Raw genomic sequence first — 15794 nt, forward strand, 5'->3', positions numbered from 1 at the left:
CCCTAGAGAACTCAGATTCTGCTCACTTAACCCTTTTCAGCAAATCTAGGGTCTGCAGAGACCCTGCTGAGAACACTTTATTCTAAAGCTGAGAAGTAAATGCATTTTGAGTCTGTTCATGAAGCTTTAATTACCCAGTTTACAACCATCAAAGAAATATTCTTTGACTGCCAGCAGCTTGTTTGAAATTGTTAATTCAGAGCCATGTTTCAACCTCTAGAACAGTACTGTCCAACAGAAATATACTGTGAGTCACAAATGTAATTTTAAATTCTCTAGTAGCAACATCTTTAAAAAGTAAAAATAAATAGATGAAATTACTTTTAATGATGTATTTTATTACACCCAATATATCCAAAATGTTATTTCAACATGAAATCAATATAAAATATTATTAATGAGATATTTTATATCCTTTCTTAATGCTGATTTTTAAAGATTACACCTATAGTATGTCTCAATTCAGACTAGGCATATTTCGTTAGTGGCTGTCGTATTGAACATCATTGCTCTAGGGAAACTCTAAACATCTGCTGTTGAAGAAATGTACTAGAGCAAACATGGCCAAACATAAAAATAGATGTGGAAGGTTAATGTGGCTTGAATCAAATCACTGTAATAGTCATCTGGTCCGAGTCATCATAACAAACCAATTATTCATTATAAACACCAATTCTGTGTTTACAACTGGGAACCCAAAGAACCCATTACAGTCAACTGGAAGCATTTATTTAGTATGTCCCCTGGGTTTCAGTGCTGAATTCTGAATGTTTGGTAGCTTGTGGAATTTGTGATGAGGTTTGGTTTTCATAGTTTCCACTTACCTCCCCCGTTCTCTTCCAAGTTCTGAAAGATGGGGAAAACTCAGAGAATGTTCATTAAGTTAAATGAGAAGCACGTACCAGGTTTTTAAAATTATTTTTATTTTGAGATAATTATGTAGATATAAGAAATACATAGAGATCTTTACCCAGTTTCCTCCAATGGTAACATCTTGCAAAACTATATGAGAACCCAGATGTTGTCATTGATACTCAACATTTCCATCACTACAAGGAGCCTTCATGTTGCCCTTTTATGACCACATCTACTTTGCTACTCCCCCCCACCTTCTCATTATTTCCTGGCAACCACTAATCTGTTCTTCATTTTTATAATTTTGCCTTCCAAGAATAGAATCTTATAGTATATGAACTTTTGGGATTGGCTTTCTTTCACTCAGCATAATTCTTTGGAGATTCACCCCGGTTGCGTGTGTTAGTTGTTGGTTCCTTTTTTTGTTGAGTAATATTCCTTGGTATGGATATACTACAGTTTGTTTAACTATTTACCTATTGAGGGATGTCTGGTTGTTTCTAGTCTGGGACTGTTACAAATAAAGCTGCTATAAAACACTTGAGTAGGTTTTTGTGTGAACCTAAGTTTTCATTTCTCTGAGATAAATGCCCAAGAGTGCAGTTACCGGGTCATATGGTTGTTGCAAGCTTAGTTTCTTAAGAAACTGCCAAATTATTTTATATTTTTCACCCTCACTAACTCTGTGTGAGTGATCCAGTCTCTCCACATCTCTACCAACATATGGTGTCATCACGATCTTCTTATTTTAGCCATTCTGATAGGCTTGTAGTGATATCTCATTCTGGCTTTAATTTATATTACCCTAATGGTTTATCGCGTTGAACATCTTCTCATGTGCTCATTTGTCATTTTATGTCCTCTTTCAGTTTATATCTTATGCCGTTTTCTAAGTGGACTGTTCGTTTTTTTACTGTTGAGTTTGAGCGTTCTTTATATATTCTAGAGACCATCCTTTTATGTCCTCTTTCAGTTTATATCTTATGCCCATTTTCTAACTGGACTGTTCGTTTTTTTACTGTTGAGTTTGAGCGTTCTTTATATATTCTAGAGACCATCCTCTGACAGATATGTGGTTTGCAAATATTTTCTCGCACTCAGCTTGTCTTTTTATCCTCATAACAAGGTCTTTCACAGACGAGAAGTATTTCATTTTAATGAACTCTAATTTGTCAAGTTTTGCTTTTATGGGTCATGGTTTGGTGTCAAGTCTAAGAACTCTTTGCCTAGCCCTATATCCTGAATACTTTATTCTATAATTTTTTTCTACAAAAGTTTGACATTTTACATTTGACTCTGCAATACATACATTTTGAGTTAATTTTTGTATAAGGTATGAGACTTAGGTCAAGGCTTATTTTTGGGGTTATGGATCTCCATTGCTTCAGCAACATTTGTTGAAAAGGCTATGTTTCCTTCATTGGATTGCTTTTGTGCCTTTTTCAAAAACTAGTCAGACATATTTGTATGGGTCTATTTCTGGGTGTTCTGTCTTAATTGTGTTTCTGTCTCTCTGCAAGCACCACATCATCTTGATTACTGTAGTTACGTAACTAGTCTTGAGATAAACTAGACTGATTCCTCTTAATTTATTCTTCTCTTTCAAAAATGTTTCAGCTATTCTGGTTCCTTTGCCTTTCCATATAATTTTTAAATTAATCTTGTCTATATCTGCAAAAAATTTTTGCTGAAATTTTGACAGGAAATGTGTTAAACCTATACTCATATATCAGTTTAGGGAGAATTGGTATCTTTACTATGTTGAGTTTTGTATTCCATGAACATGGTATGTCTGTCCATTTATTTAACTTTGCTTTGCTTTCTTTCATCATCTATGTGTAGCTTTCAGCATATAGGACCTATACATGTTTTGTTATGTTTACACATAAATATTTCAGTTCCTGAGCAGTTATAAATGGTATTGTGTTATTAATTTATTTTCATGTGTCTATTACTAGTATATGTGTGTAGCTTTCAGCATATAGGACCTATACATGTTTTGTTATGTTTACACATAAATATTTCAGTTTCTGAGCAGTTATAAATGGTATTGTGTTATTAATTTATTTTCATGTGTCTATTACTAGTATATAAAAATACGTTAATTTTGGTATGTTTATTTTGTGTTCTGTGACCTTGCTGAACTCACTTATGAGTTCTAGGAGTTTTTGTAGATAGGTTATGATTTTACATAGATAATCATGTCGTCTGCAAATAAAATACAGTTTTATTTCTTCTTTTCTGATATGTATACCTTTTATTTCCTGTCCTTGCCTTACTTCAGTAACTAGAACTTCCACCACTAGGTTGAATAAGAGTGGTGAGAACTGACATCCTTATCTTGTTTCTGATCTTAGGGGAACTTTAAGTATAATGATAACTGTAAGTTTTTTACAGATGTTTTTTATCAAGTTGAGTTCCCTTCTACAACTTATTTTCTGAGACTTTTTATCATGAATGAGCATTAAATTTTGACCAGTCCTTTTTCTTTATTGATTTATATAACCATGTGATTTTTCTTCCTTAGCTTGTAAATATTGTGAAATACATTGATTGATTTTCAAATACTGAACCAGCTTTGCATCCTTGAAATAATCCCACTTTGTCATGCTATATAATTATTTTTATATATTGCTGAATTCTATTTGCTAATCTTTTGTCAATGATTTTTGCACCTGTATGCATGAGGGATATTAATCCATAGTTTCCTTTGTTGTATTTATCTGGTTTTGGTATCAAGGCAACACTGGCTTTCCAAAAGGATTTGGGGAGTGTTCCACTCCTTTTACTTTCTGGAAGAGACTGTCTGGAATTGGTGTCAATTTTTCTTTAAACATTTAGTAAAGTTCATCAGTGAAAGAATCTGGGACTAGAGATTTGGGGAATGGGGGGGAGTGTTAAATTTTAAATTAAAGTTTTTAATAGTTTTAGGGCTCTTCAAATTATTTATTTTATATTGGATGAGTTGTGGTACTTTATGTTTTTTGAGGAAGTAGTCCATTTTGTCCAAGCTGTCAATTTTATATGTTTAGAGTTGTTCACATATTTTTCTATTATCCTATTGATGTCTGCAGGGTTTACAGTCATACCCTGTTTCATTCTTGATATTGATAATTTGTGCCTCATTTTTCTTTTGTCTTGCTAGAGGTTTAGCAATTTTATTGATCTTTTCAAAGATCATATTCAAATACATATTATTATTAATATGTAAAATTATACAATATAGTAATTAATATGTTATGTCTTAATATTAACAAGATCTTTGTTTCATTGATTTTCTCTAATTTTTTAGTTTTCAATTTTATTTATTCTTGCTCATTATTTCCTTTTGCTTTCTTTGGGTTTATTTTACTCTTCTTTTTCTAGGTTCTTAAGGTAGCAGCACAGATTATCAATTTGATATTTTTCTTTTTCTCTAACATATGCATTTAGTGCTGTATATTTACCTCTCAGCACTGCTTTACCTGTGTCTCACAAATTTTGATATGTTGCATTTTCATGTTCTTTCAGTTTTGTGTGTTTTTAAATTTCCCTTGAGACTCCTCTTTGGTCCACGGATTATTTAGAATTGTGTCACTTGATTTCCAAGTAGTTTGGAGAAGTTCCTATTTTCTTTCTGTTTCTAGTTTGATGCCATCATGATCACAGAACAAGCTTTGTATTATTTCAGTTCTTCTAAGTTTGCTGAGGCTTATTTTATGGCCCAGGATATGGTTTATCTTATTTTGTGGGCAAATGAAAACAATGTGTATTCTGTTGGTGGTGGTGGAGTGTACTATAAATGTCAATTAGATCCTTTTGGTTGATGGTGTAGAGTTCATCTATGTCCTTGCAGATTTTCTGTTTAATTGTTCTGTCAATTTTGAGAGAGGGATGTTGAAGTCTTCAACTGTAATTGTGGATTTGTCTACTGCTTCTGTCAGTCATTTGAGATTTTTTACTTACATTTTCAGCAGGTCTGTTATTTTGTCCCTACACATTTAGGATTGCTATGTCTTCTTAATGGAATGACCCTTTTATTGTTAATAAAATGACCCTGTCTCTGCTAATTTTCTTTGCTCTGAAGTTTACTTTATCTGATATTTGATTAATGTTTGCGTGGTATATCTTATTTAAAAAAAATTTTTTTTGCTTTCAACCTGTTTATATAATTATATTTGAACTTTCTTCTAGATAGCACATAATTTTGTCATAATTTTTAATCCACTGTATCATTCTTTGTCTTTATAATAATTAATATGTTAGGGAGTAAGTGTGCCATTTTATTTTTTGTTTTCTGTGTGTTCTGTTGTTTCTGTTTTCTTTTTTCCTGCATTCCTGTGGGTTAATTTAATGTTTTTAGAACTCAGTTTGATTTATTTATAGTGTTTCTTGAGTGTATTTCTTTGTGTAGCTCTTGTGGTGCTTGCTCTAGGTATTACATTATATATACATACATGTACACTGTATATACAACTATATGTATTTTATAAGAGTCTACTGGTGTCATAATCTTACCAATTTGAGTATAGAAATTTTACCTCCCTTTAAGTCCCTTCCCCCATTTATACTTGTCTTACCTATTTCCTCTATATACATTTAGAATGACAGTATTATAATTTTTGCCTTCACCATCAAACATAATTTAGAAAATTCAAGAGGAATAAGAAAAACAGTTGTATTTAACCATGTTTTTACTTACCATGTTCTTTCTTCTTTCATGATTTTCCAAGGTTTCTTCTTTTGTCCTTTCCTTTCAGTTTCGAGAACTTCCTTTAGTCATTCTTTTAGGGTCTACAGGTGGTGAATTCTGTTTTTCTTCATCTGAGAATGTCTTGATTTCTCTTCATTCCTCAAGGATATCCTCTTTGGGTATAGGATTCGATGTTGACAATTCCTTTTTTTTTTTTTTCCCAGCATGTGAAAAATATTGTGCCCTTCTGGTACTTCTCTCTCTCTCTGTCCTTCTGCTCCCTCCATGTATATATCTCCCTTACAGGTAAGATATCATTATTCTCTGGCTGCTTTCAGGATTTTTTCCTTCATGTTTAGTTTTCAGAAGTTTAATTACGATGTGTGTTGGTATGGTTTTCTTGGGTTTATCCTGCTTTGGAATCACCTGGCTTCTTGAATCTGTAGGTTTAGGTCTCTTGCCAAATTTGCAAACTTTTCAACCATTATTTCTTCAAGTACTTTTAAAAAATTAAATTTATGTTTTTCTTAATTGAAACATAATAATTGTATAGATTTATGGGGTACAATGTGATATTTGGGTACATGTATACAATATACAATGATCAAATCAGGGTAATTAGCATATCTATCACATCAAACATTTGTTATTTCTTTGTGTGGGGAACATTCAAAATTCTCTTTACTAGCAATTTGAAATTATACAATAAATTGTTGTTAACTGTAGTTTCCCTATAGTGCTATAGAGCAGGAGAACTTAATCTTCCTATCTAGCTGCAATTCTGTACTCACTGACTATGTTTTCCCTGTGTCCCCTCCCCCTTACCTTTTCCAGCCCCTAGTAACCACTCTTCTATGAGATCAACTTTTTTAGCTTTCACATATGAGTGAGAACACAGAGTATTTCTTTTTCTATGCCTAGCTTATTTTACTTAACATAATTTTCTCCTTGCTCATACATGTTGCTACAAATGGCAGGATTTTTTTCTTATGGCTGAGTAGTATTCCATTGTGTATATATATCACATTTTCTTATATGTTGGCTATTTCTGGCTGTTTCTTGGCTATTGTGAATCAAGCTGTGATAAACATGGGAATGCGGGTATCCCTTTGATATGTTGATTTTCTTTCCTTTGGATATACACCCAGTTGTCAGATTGCCAGATTGTATGGTAGTTTTATTCATAGTTTTTTGAGAAACCTCCATACTGTTTCCATAATGGCTGTACTGATTTACAATCCACCACCAATATATGAGTTCCCTTTTTTTCCACATCCTCACCAGCATTTATTTTCTGTCTTTTTCATAATAGCAATTCTAACTAGGGTGAGATGATATCTCACTGTGGTTTTGATTTGCATTTCTCTGATGATTAGTGATGTTGCACATTTTTAGTTATTTGTTTAAATTTATTTTTATTAGCATATGTATTGTTACAAATCATATTCTTTATGCCCCTTATCCAATCTCCCCTCTCCCCCTCCTCCTTTCATGTTGCACATTTTTCAAATATCTGTTGACCATTTGTGTGTCTTCTTTTTTTTTTTTTTTTTTTTTTTTTTTTTTTTTTTTTTTTTTTTTTTTTTTTTTTAAAATTTCATCAAGAAATAATTACTGGTGTGAAGATGATACATAGCAGATTTAGTATAATAGTTGGGGTAGAGGAATGGGGAGGGGAAGAAATGCCAGAGAGGTATTCATCCAGAAGGTGTAATTCAATTGTATTAGTAATGTTTATTTCTTTGCTGGGTGGTGAATAAAACAGTGTTTTATTACTCTTTATGTAACTTTTTTTTTTTTTTTTGTCTTTTTGTCTTTTTTCCGTGTCCGGCAACGGATCGCAACCCTCAGTGTTGCCCCCGTACCGGACCGGGGACCGGCGACGGGATCGCAAGCCTCGGCGTTGCTCCCGCGCCTCGCTCAGCCAGTGAGCGGGAGCCGGTCTGTACATGGGATCCGAACCCTCGGACGGGAGCGCCGCCGCGCTTCCCAAGCGGCGCACTATCCAGTGCGCCACCGGGCCGGCCCATGTGTGTCTTCTTTTAAGAAATCTATTTATCTTAGATGCCCATATTTTAATCAGATTGTTTGTTCTTTGCTATTGAGTTGTTTGAATTCCTTGTATATTCTGGATATTAATCCCTTATAGGATGAACACTTTGCAAATATTTTTTCCCATTCTGCAGGTTGTCTCTTCACTCTGTGGATTATTTCTTTTGCTGTGTAGAAACTGTTTGGTTTGATATAATCCCATATATTTGTTTTTGCTTTTTTTTTTTGCCTGTGCTTTTGAGGTCTCATTCATAAAACCTTTGCACAGTCCAATGTCCTAAAGCATTTCCCCTGTGTTTTCTTCTGGTAGTTTCACAGATTCAGGTCTCATATTTCAGTCTTTACTCCATTTTGAGTTGATTTTTTAAAATGGTGATAGGTGGGGGTCTAGCTTCATTCTTCTGCATATAGATTTCCAGTTTTCCCAGTACCATTTATTGAAGAAACTGTCCTTTCCCCAATGCATGTTCTTGGTGCCTTTGTTAAAAATCAGTTGGCTGCAGGTACATGGATTTATTTCTGGATTCTCTATTCTGTTCCATTGGTCTATGTGTCTGTTTTTGTGCCAGTACCATGCTGTTTTGGTTACTATTGCTTTGTAGTATACTTTGAAGTCAGTCAATGTGATGCTTCCCACTTTGCTGTTTTTGCTCAAGATTACTTTGACTATTCAGGGTCTTTTGTGGTTCCATGTAATTTTTAGGATTATTTTTTCTTTTTCCATGAAGAATGTCATTGTTAGTTTGATGGCGACTGCATTATATCCATAGATCGCTTTGGGTAGTATGGTCATTTTAACCATATTGATTCTTCTGATCCACGAACATGGATTGTCTTTTCATCATTTGTGTCTTCTTTAATTTCTTTTTTTTTTTTTTTTTTTGTCCTTTTTGAGACCGGCCACATCGTGCTGTGAGCGCACCGGTCATCCCCATATACTATCCGAACCTGCAGCGGGAGTGCCACCACGCTCCCAGCGCCGCACTCTCCTGAGTGCGCCACGGGCTCGGCCCTTCTTTAATTTCTTTAATCAGCGTTTTACAATTTTCCTTGTAGAGATCTTTTCCCTCCTTCATTACATTTATTTCTAGGATTTCTTTTTGTCTCTATTGTAAATGGGATTGCTTTCTTGATTTCTTTTTTTGCTAGCTCATTGTTGATGTATAGGATCCTACTGATTTTTGTATGTTGATTTTGTATCCTGAAACTTTATTGAGTTTGTTTATCAGGTCTAAGTGTCTTTTTAGTAGAGTCTTTAGGTTTCTCTCTATATAAAATCATGTCATCTGCAAACAGGGACAATTTGACTTCCTCCTTTCCAATTTGGATGTCCTTTATTTCTTTTTCTTGCCTGGTTGTTCTGCCTAGTACTTCTGGTACTATGTTAAATAAGAGTGGTGAGAGTGGGCATCCTTGTCTTGTTCCATTGCTTAGGAAAAAAGGTTCAGCTTTTCTCCATTCACTATGATGTTAGCTGTGGATTTGTCATATATTGCATTTATTGCATTGAGATACTTCCCATAATTTGTTGATTGTTTCTGTCATAAAGGGATATTTAGTTTTATCAGATGCTTTTTATGTGTCTATCAAGGCGATCATTTTTTGTTTGTTTGTTTTATTCTCTTGTGATATATCGCATTTTTTGATTTGCATATGGTGAACCATTTTTGCATCCCTGGCATAAATCCCACTGGATCATGATCTATAAACGTTTTGATGTGCTGCTGGATTTGGTTTGCTAGTATTTTATTGAGGATTTTTGCAGCTCCATTCATTAGGGATATTGGTCTATAGTTTTCTTTTTTTGTTGTGTCCTTGTGTGGTTTTGGTATCAGGGTAATGTTGGACTCTTACAATGAGTTTAGAAGAATTCTGTCCACTTCAATTATTTGAAATAGTAGGAAAAAACATTGGTATTAGTTCTTTAACATTTTGGTAGAATTCGGTAGTAAACCTATCTGGTTCTGGGTGTTTTTTTGTTGGGAGATGTTTTATTATGGTAGAATTCGGTAGTAAACCTATCTGGTTCTGGGTGTTTTTTTGTTGGGAGATGTTTTATTACCGATTCATCTCATTATTCAATCTTATTATTTGTTATTGGTCTGTTCAGTTTTTCTGTTTCTTCTTGAGTCAATCTTAGTAGGTCATATGTGTCCAAATATTTTTCCATTTTCTCTAGTTGTTCAAATTTGCTGGTATATAATTGTTCATAATAGTCTCTAATGATCTTTTGTATTTCAGTGGTATCAGTGGTAATGTATTCTTTTGCATTTCTGATTTTATTTATTTGAGTCTTTTCTCTCTTTTCTTGGTTAGTCTACCTAATGGTTTGTCAATTTTTTCTTTTCAAAAACCAATCTTTTTGTTTAATTGATATTTTGTGTTGTATTTTTGTTCTTAATTTCATTTATTTCTGCTCTGATTATTATTGGGTTTTTTTGTTTGTTTTCTTTTTTACTTACCTTGAGTTTTGTTTGTTCTTGCTTTTCTAGTTCCTTTAGGTGCATCATTAGGTTGTTTTTTGAAATCTTTCTATTTATTTTATGTAGGTGTTTATTGCTATACAATTTCCTCTTAATACAGCCTTGGCTGTATCCTACAGGTTTTGGTATATTGTGTTTCTGTCTTCATTTGTTTCAAGAAATTTATTAATTTCCTTCTTAATCTCTTTCTTCACACATTGGTCATTCAGGAGCATGTTGGTTAATTTTCATGTATCTGCAGTTTCAAAAGTTTTTCTTATTATTGATTTCTAGTTTTACCCATTGTGGTCAGAAAAGATATTTGATATAATTTTGGTTTTGTTGAACTTGTTTTGTGACCTAACATATGGTCAGTCCTGGAGAATGTTCCATGTGCTGGTGAAAAAAATGTATATTCTGCTGCTGTTGAATAAAATGTTTTGTATGTGTCTGTTCCATTTGGTCTATGATGCAATTTAAAATCCAATGTTTCTTTGTTGATTAACTGTCTTATAGATTTGTCCAATGCTGCGAGTAGTTGTTGAAGTCCCCAACTATTATTGTGTTGGTGTCTGTCTTTCCCTTTAGTTCTGATATTATTTGCTTTATATATCTGTGCACTCTGGTATTGGGTACATGTATATTTATAATTGTTATATCCTGTTGCTGCATTGATCCTTTTATCATTATGCAATGCTCTTCTTCATCTCTTTGTACACTTTTTGATGTAAAGGCACATTATAGTCAAACAGTCAAGCTATTCCTGCTTGCTTTTGGTTTCCATTTGTGTGGAATATCTTTTTGTATCCCTTCATTTTCAGTCTATGTATTTCTTTATAGGTAAAGTGAGTTTCTTGAAGGAAGCATCAAGTTGGGTCATGATTTTTAATCCATTCCGTCTATGTCTTTTAATTGAGGCACTTAATCTGTTTATAAGGTTATTATTGATAGGTGAGATCTTACTCTCCTGTTATTTTGTTGATTGTATTCTGATTGATTTGTATACCCATTGTTCCTTCCTCTCTTATTGTTTAATTTATGTGGTTTGGTGGTTTTCTGTATTAATATGATTTTATTTCTCACTCTTTCTAATTTGTGTATCTTCTGTATCAGTGAGTTTTATGCATTTGTGTTCTTAATATTTATATCGTTCTTTCTCTTCTGGATGTAGGACTCCCTAAGCATTTCTTGTAAGGCCAGTCCTAGTGGTGATGAATTTCCTTAGTTTTTGCTTGTCTGAGAAAGCCTTTATTTCTCCTTAATTTCTGAAGGATAGCTTTGCTGGGTATAGAATTGGCTAGCAGTTTTTATCTTTTAGTGTTCTAAATATATAGTTTCATTCTCTCCTGGCCTATAATGTTTCTGCTCTTAGTTTAATGGGGGTTCCCTTATATGTGACTTGATGCCTTTCTCTTGATGTTTTTAGAATTTTCTCTTTATCTTTGACTTTTGACAGTTTGACTATCATGTGCCTCAGTGAGGACCTTTTAGGATTGAATCTATTTGGGGTGGGTCCTTTGAGCTTCCTGGATTTGGGTGTCCATATTTCTAGCAAGACTTGGGAAGTATTCCACTATTATTTCTTTAAATCGATTTTCTTTTTTTTTTCTTTTTCTTCTTCTTCAACACCCATAATTCAAATATTTGTTCAGTTAATATTCCTATAATCTTCACAATAATTTTATGTTCAGTCCCATAAGTCCTGTAAGCTTTCTTTATTCTTTTCTTTTCTTTTTTTTTTTTTAATGTATGACTGGTTTTTCAAGTTCTGCAGTTTATTCCTTCTGCTCAATCTAGTCTGTTGTTGAAACTTTCTGTTATATTTTTTATTTCATTCATTGAATTCTTCAGCCTTAAGATTTATTTTTATTTCTTTGTTGTTTGTTTTTTAATGATATATCTGTCTCTTTGTAAAATTTTTCATTCAGATCATGAGTATTTGGATGCAACAGGGCAGCCTTCTGTGTGGCAGTGGCTCTTGAGGGTGTGGGAGGGTGAGGCTGTTCCCAGGATGGCTATCAGAGATAAGCTTGGGTGTAGAGAACCAGCCTGCTATATGGTGGTGGTTCCTCGGGGTTGTTGAACCATCCCCATGCTGAAATTGTGCTGAGAATTATCTAGTTTACCTATAAGCAGCTCCAGTACCATACATTTAGTCAAGTTTCAGTGAGAGCACGCAGTTAGCATTCATGAGGACCAATGAGGAGTAGTTTGACAATAAGACAGATGTTCAGTTCAGCTATCTTGACCACAGACATTAAAATATCTCAAATAAATGACTTTTCTGAGCAAATAAGATTTCTCTCTAAAACCTTCCAATTTTAGCTGTATTATGGCCGTATGGCTAGGCTGGTATGTATCAAATGAATTACCATTTCCATTTAAAAATATATAGAGAGAGTAAGACTTTATCAACAATCCTTGGCCTAGAGAATGTTTTCACCAAACTGCAAGGCCATGTTTCATGTACACATCAGACTCTAGCTTATCTCCTTCTTTTTTCTCCCCACCAGGAGGTTGTGGCTCACTGGATACTGTATTATGGCCGTATGGCTAGGCTGGTATGTATCAAATGAATTACCATTTCCATTTAAAAATATATAGAGACAGTAAGACTTTATCAACAATCCTTGGCCTAGAGAATGTTTTCACCAAACTGCAAGGCCATGTTTCATGTACGCATCAGACTCTAGCTTATCTCCTTCTTTTTTCTCCCCACCAGGAGGTTGTGGCTCACTGGATTGCTGAAAGCCGCATTGCCATTGAGGAGATCCGTTTGTTGACCCTGAAAGCCGCCCACCTCATTGACACTCTGGGCAGTGCTGGTGCTAGGAAGGAGGTAAGACTTCCCCCCATCACCTCCCAAGACCACCAACTGCTGAGCCTTCTCCAGTTCTCCTGCCCATTGGGCATTTCCGGTTTCCTGGCACTTTGATGGCACTCAGAAGCTCCCGTGTGGTTCTAGTTTAAAGATTATAAATGTCTGTCACTTGCTAGTTTTTTTCACCAGGCTGCTTTAGGGAATGATTTTTAGGATGCAGAATATCTTTAGCATCCTTGAGATGTAGCAACTAGGCTTTATACAGACCTAGAATTAACTGTACTCACTATGCCACTTTCTGCTAGCCTTGTGACCATGAGCCAAGTATCTAACCTTTCCGCCTATGGCCTAGGGTTCTTGTGAAGAGTAACCAAGATGATATATGTATATTGCATAGCACAATGCTGCTACATAGTAAAGGCACCCCTGCCTTCTTATGTTTCTGGCCTGTATGGAATAAGGACATAATCATTTGATTCTAAAATCCCATGAAATTGCTAAGAAAAAATTGATTAGTGGAGCAAAGACCCTTGAACTCTTTTTATGATTTCTAAGGTGATAAGTGTGATTTATCAGCTGCCTAAAATCCTTTTGGAAACAGGCAAATCATAAATAAATGAATAAAATGTGATTTGGAAGAGGTATCTCTTTCCAACAGAAGGTCTATATTGATTGAAATATGACCGTTAACTGGCATTACAGCAGATCTCTTTGTTGGCTTTCATCAGAGATCCTGTTTTAGGGGTGACTTGGGTGTGGAAAAGTTTCATTGTTTCATTTCACAAAGAAAATACAGATTATATCAAATCCTGCCACACTCTGTATATTCTAAGAAAGGAGCATTCTTTTCATATCTTGCTTATGTAGATTGCAATGGTCAAAGTGGCTGCCCCACGAGCTGCCTGCAAAATCATTGACCTGGCCATTCAGGTGTGTGGAGGTGCAGGTGTTTCCCAGGATTACCCTCTGGCTAACATGTGAGTAGATGCCATTTAAAGTATCATCTACATTTGATAGGCTTGGAGTTAAAAATCTTCAGATGTCTTGACATTAATTGTAAAATAAGAAAATAAAGATACTTTAAAGTGTAATAGAAGACTAAATGAAGTGATATAGGTACTTTAATATAGAGCTCAGCACCAAGAAGTAGTTGCTTTTATTATTACAATCATCATTTCACTCCATTATGTTAACTTTTACACTAAGGGGACCCTCTGAGGATCCTGGGCTATAGATATATAGCATGGGGTTTTGCCCTGAAACAGGAAGTAGTTGAGGGGCACAGAGACAGTCAACAGGGGCCCAGAGCCAGGCTCTGTGTGCACTTAAGACAGTTTACCATCCACACAGGGAGGCCACAGCTCCATCTGCAGTGCACAGGCCAGTGAGCATCCAGATTCTGGTGGCTGGGAGGCAAGAAAGAACATCCTCCCTTCTGTCCACACTTAGTCACAGTGCCTCCTTCTCCATCACAGTGGAAATAGAGTCTCATGCCCCACCAATGTTTACCTTAAAAAAGAATTAAATATATAGTATCATACCAGTCACTGCCTATTGGCTTACCAAAGATATTTCTTAGTTCTAGCAACTTGTAGCAACCTGTAGCAAACCAAGGATGAGATTAACCCAACTGCACTTTGCCAATTAGGATTTTGCTTCCCCATCCTTTTACTGACCACCTGCCAAAAAAAAAAAGATACCACTTTCCCAAGTTGGAAAATTTAAAATGACATTTCAGAAGCCCTTTGGCTTACTTTCCTTGATTTCCCTTGTACTCTTTTTCTTATCCCTGCCTTGGCAGGATTACAAGAATTAATATAGTCTTGACTGAGAGTCAGAGTGACTAATGTTAAAGTATCGTGTTCCTCTTTGGTAGCTCTTGTGATCTCTGCTCTTTTTGTTTTTCCAGGTATGCCCTAACCCGGTCTTTGCGCTTAGCAGACGGACCTGATGAAGTCCACCTCTCAGCAATTGCAAGAATGGAGCTGCAGGACCAAGCCAAAGGGTTGACAGCCAAGATGTAAGGAGAGTAACACCACCATCTCCCTTGGGCAGAAACTCTCCTTTATACAAACTTAACCTGCCCCAACATTCGAATCTCATATTTTTACAGCAGGTTGAGCACAGGGTTAAATATTCACTTGTGGTAAAGATTTAGTGTGTTTTGATCAGTGGTTTTTATAGTCTCAAGGGTTACCAGATTTAAGTTAAATAAGAACTTCTGTAGCTGTTGTCATTTAGTCTATTTCCTAAGTAGCTTGGCATTAAACTTTTTAAACACAACTTGTAAAGAGATCATGAAGTAAATTGGAGTGCCAAAGCATAGACAAATATTTTTACTTTCTAATTTTCAGGAATTGTTCTGATTTTCAGGAATTGTTCCGTGTAAGTAAGTAACTCCAGGAATTGCTCTGGAAAAAATACAGTGGGATCCCTTTTTCTTTGTTTTGTTTTATTTTTTCTTTTTTATGGTACTCCTTTTTAACAGTTTTTTCTTAGGGGTTAGTTTAACACTTTGCAGTAATGTTTGCTCTAGAAAAAGAAGCATGACTGGGTTGTTTTAGAATTCATGCAATTATAAGATTCTTCGTAAGTCAACAGGAAGCAGTTATGCATAAAATCTGAATGCAGTGAAAGTTTACTAGAAAACATGGCATATTATGAGGAAATATAATTAAGAACCACTTTAATTATTTATAAAACATTGATGAGAACACTGGACAGTTTGAGCTACAACAAAGTTTTTTTGTTTCCAAAAGGGATTAAAGACAGTCTGCTCTGAATGCCATCATGTTAATAGCAACACCCCATGGTGTTAATAGCAACCATTCTTGTGGCTGTGTATGTCAGCTCTGTCCTATATAGTACAGCTATTGGCCGCATGTGACTATCAAGCACTTGAAATGTGGCTAGTGCAGCTGAGGAACTGAAT

At 34.9% G+C, this 15794-nt stretch overlaps 1 protein-coding gene across 1 annotated transcript in view; it reads left to right on the top strand.

The window, feature by feature from the left end:
• The window catches only part of ACAD11 (acyl-CoA dehydrogenase family, member 11), a 96932-nt gene extending 81366 nt beyond the window's left edge, over positions 1 to 15566 (top strand). Inside the window, 3 exon segments of the mRNA XM_008589755.1 lie at positions 12764 to 12880; positions 13730 to 13839; positions 14772 to 15566. Of these exon segments, the coding sequence (XP_008587977.1) occupies positions 12764 to 12880; positions 13730 to 13839; positions 14772 to 14886 (342 nt within the window). The 3' untranslated portion in view covers positions 14887 to 15566.
• Positions 15567 to 15794: the final 228 nt, after the last annotated feature.

Source organism: Galeopterus variegatus, unplaced genomic scaffold (assembly GCF_000696425.1).
Source record: "Galeopterus variegatus unplaced genomic scaffold, G_variegatus-3.0.2 Scaffold5637, whole genome shotgun sequence".
In the NCBI taxonomy this organism is placed as follows: Eukaryota; Metazoa; Chordata; class Mammalia; order Dermoptera; family Cynocephalidae; genus Galeopterus; species Galeopterus variegatus.